This window comes from Topomyia yanbarensis, chromosome 3 (assembly GCF_030247195.1).
Source record: "Topomyia yanbarensis strain Yona2022 chromosome 3, ASM3024719v1, whole genome shotgun sequence".
NCBI lineage: Eukaryota > Metazoa > Arthropoda > Insecta > Diptera > Culicidae > Topomyia > Topomyia yanbarensis.
Window position 1 is genome coordinate 60,655,891 of NC_080672.1, and position 3,964 is coordinate 60,659,854.

Consider the following 3,964-nt stretch of genomic DNA (forward strand, 5'->3'; position numbering starts at 1 on the left):
GCTGATGTATCGTCTGAATCGCGCTTAACTGATGCTTGGCGGATATGAGTTCACTTCGATCTCGTTCTTATCAAGAGAAACGACAGGTTTCAGTGGAGTAGTAAATTCAAGATCGTCGGGTCCATGATTTGCGATTGCAGAAAAGGTGACCCGAATTTCAAGGGAATAAATGCCAAATAGAACTTACGATGCTCATTGTTGAATGTCCATTATAGTGACAAGAAAAAAATAACTCCTATCGGCCCACCTTAGAGTCGATTCCTAGTCCCACCAGGAGTACTTACACCAAATTCGAAGCAAATCGGACCGGAAGTTTTTTCGACAATTTATATGGAGAAAACACACTAGCTCGCATTTTCGCCGCCAGGTGGCACTGTATGCATCGTATTATCACTGTAATTGAAAATTAGAAAGATAATTTAATTGTCTACAACTTTGTCGAAGTCTGCTAGTCAATCCGGCTTTGTTAAACTAAGTTATTAAACTATTAGCGAAGTGATGTCTGAGTCAGTCTTGCATGGGGCCTAGACGTGCATAATCATGTGTGTATCAGGACTCGATTCCCACGAACTACACATTTGTGTGAAATTATGGTTAGATTTAGCTCAATAGTATATTCGGAAGACTTGTAGTACATAATACAAGTTATGTTTTGGTTAGAAAATTTTAGTTCCACATGTTACCGCATAGAGGGTGCCAGCACTAACTTTTCAACGGAGAGAGATAGAATATCGAGATGTTCGAAAGAAGTGTTCTTTCTGGTAACACTGTTGTGAATCAGTTTGTTTATTTTCGTTCTCGTATTTTGGATCGTTTTTTTGTGTATATTAAGTGATTTCTCAATTAGAATAGAGTTTGTGCCCTCGCCTATGCTACAGTTATTGATCAATTGACTGATAATTTGTGATTCTTGGTCGTGCGGTGACAATTGATAAACATTTTGTTCTCCCAAAGTGTCGTCGGTAGTGATAGAATCCTTGTGGTGAAACCGTGGATGCATATCGGGAAAGCTTACTCGCGAAGTAGCTACTGTTGCCTACCTGTAGGCGATTCGCAATGGATTCGATCTGCCTGCAGTGCTCCGAGCCGGTAACCACTTTGAATCAGCTGAAATGCCAAGGATTTTGCGACAGAATCATGCATCTATCGTGTTCAACGCTCACTCGTCCAAAATTGGACATGATTAACGACTCAGCGAATATATTCTGGCTTTGCGACAGCTGTGTTGATTTGATGAAATCCTCCGCAGTGAATGCAGCTTTTACAGCATTGAGCGAAGCGTTCCGTTTGCTGACCGACACACATAAAACAGCGCTTGAAGCATTAAAGGTTGAAATGGAGAAAACCAGAAAATCAGTGGAATCCGCAACGACATTGCCTGCAACTCCCATATCATGGCCCGTTCCAAATAGAGCTGGAGCCAAACGTGCTCGCGAGACGGAGGATGATAAATTTCCTTCTAAATCCGATGTCCCCAGTCTAACGTGTGGCAAGAAAAAGGGTGATGTAGCAAAGGTACCCACAATCACTGTTCAACCCGCTACTAGTAAATGCTGGATTTACTTGTCACGAATTGCTACCACCGTTTCCGAAGCTGAGGTTGGTGCTATGGTTAAGGAGTGCCTTTCAACGGACGATCCGGTCGAAGTGAAGAAGTTAGTGAAAAAAGACGCAAATTTGAGCGGGCTTAATTTCATTTCTTTCAAAATTGGTGTTGACCCTCAACTTCGTGAAATGGCTCTCAATGCCGATACCTGGCCGGATGGGATGTATTTCCGCGAGTTCATCGACTTTCGGCAAGAACGTAATAATGACGGGAAGCATGGGTTTCGGAAAACACCTCGACTGGGATAAATCCATCGCAAATAGCAGTTATTTTAGACCACGCACCGACAATTCGCCTGTTGATCAACGGCAACCAGGACGCACCGTAGTAAGCAATATGGAATCCCCCAATCCTCCCAGCACAGTCGTGCCCCTTGCAGTCAGCAGTATCTTCAGTCGTCCCGGCCCTGTGTCTGGGAATGGAGGGGGGGACTTCCAAATTTCCCTCTTTGGCAAGTATTTTCAAAATTATGTTGATGAATCAACCGTTTTTCCTGATGGAACTGTTTGTTCTAGCTCGAATGCTTCCGACTGTCAATTAATGAGTCATCGCTGTCAGCCGTCTGCTGGAAACCTCCTGAGGAGCACTCCAACTTCCATCACGAGTGCTACCAATTCATGCAGTTCACCCGCTCCTTCCGCTGTTAGCAGTCATTCCAATCGCCCCGGTGTACATTCCAGACGAATGAATCGAGGAGTGCCGGTCAGCCTTCCGTGCCTAAAATCGTCGCCCATCCACTTATACTATCAAAATGTGGGAGGCATGAATTCCTGTGCAAATACCTATCGTCTAGCTACCTCGGACTGCTGTTACGACATCATCGCATTGACAGAAACATGGCTAAATGAGCAGACTCTATCCAGCCAGGTGATTTGCTCTGACTACGAGGTTCTCAGATGTGATCGTAGCCCTCTCAACAGCAACAAATCCTCCGGTGGCGGTGTTTTGCTCGCTGTGCGTCGTGGATTAAAAGTTCAACATATAACAAATGACGCTTGGAGCAGCATCGAACAAGTATGGGCAGCGATAAAATTGGGAAATCGAACATTATATATATGTGTGGTTTATTTCCCTCCCGATAAAATTCGCGACTCTGCACTAGTTGATTCTCATTCTGAATCATTGACTTCTGTTTCCGCGATGGCGCAACTCACTGACGAAATCATGATTATCGGCGATTTCAACCTTTCTACAATAAAGTGGCGTTCCGTTCATAACGGATTTCTACAACCCGACCCAGACGAATCTGTTTTTCATCCTGGCAGCATCACTCTTCTGGATGGCTATAGCACGGCTACACTTCAGCAGATCAACAGCACCACGAACGAGTACGACCGGATTTTAGATCTATGCTTCGTCAATGCCAGAGATCAATCGCCGCATATTTCCACCGCCCTCACCCCGCTAGTAAAGTATGTTCGCCACCATCCGCCTCTACATCTTACACTCCAGGACGTACCGCCTATGAAGTTTTCGAGCCACGCGCCCACCGTGTGTTACAATTATAAGCGAGCCGACTATAGCAGCATTCTGAATATTTTACAAAGCATTAACTGGGATTCTGTGCTAAGCAAGGATGATGTGAACTCCGCCGCTGAAACGTTCTGCCATATAATGAGCTACCTTATCGACCGTCATGTCCCAAAGTGTAATCAACGAAGTGATCAATCCCCCTGGCAGACAGCCGAGCTACGTCAGCTAAAAACTGCGAAAAGAGCAGCATTACGAAAGTTTACCAAACGCCGTACCTTGTCACTTAGAGCTTATTATGTAAGGCTCAATAACGATTTTAAAAAACTGAACAGTTTTTGTTTTTCAAACTACCAACGAAAAATGCAACGTAAGCTTAAGTCGGATCCTAAATCGTTTTGGAGATACGTCAATGAGCAGCGGAAAGAAACCGGCTTACCTTCTACAATGTTTTTGAATGGTGAAGTTGGGCATGATTCACAATCCATATGCAAATTGTTCGCCTCTAAATTTGCGAGTGTGTTCGTCAGTGAGACTCTGTCCTCGCAGCAGATTGACGTTGCAGCTAGCGGCGTGGCCCAACTCGAACGGTCAGTGAGTGAGATTCATATGGAGCACTCGGATATTGTATCAGCAGCATCCAAGCTTAAAGCATCGTCATCTCCTGGGCCAGATGGGGTCCCTGCTGTGTTTTTGAAAAAGTGTATATCTGGTTTGGTGGAACCTCTCTGTCAACTATTCAAAATGTCACTGACAACAGCGATTTTTCCTCAATTGTGGAAAGCAGCTTTCATCTTTCCTGTCCACAAAAAAGGTGATAAGAGAAACATTGACAATTATCGAGGAATTTCTGCGCTCTGTGCCATTTCCAAGCTCTTTGAGTTAGTC

At 44.5% G+C, this 3,964-nt stretch overlaps 1 protein-coding gene across 1 annotated transcript; it reads left to right on the forward strand.

The window, feature by feature from the left end:
• The first annotated feature begins 1,056 nt into the window (after nt 1–1,056).
• LOC131686960 (uncharacterized) lies at nt 1,057–1,854 on the forward strand. The gene has a single exon (XM_058970993.1). It carries the CDS (start codon nt 1,057–1,059, stop codon nt 1,852–1,854), a length of 798 nt encoding a protein of 265 aa, XP_058826976.1.
• The last annotated feature ends 2,110 nt before the right edge of the window (nt 1,855–3,964 follow it).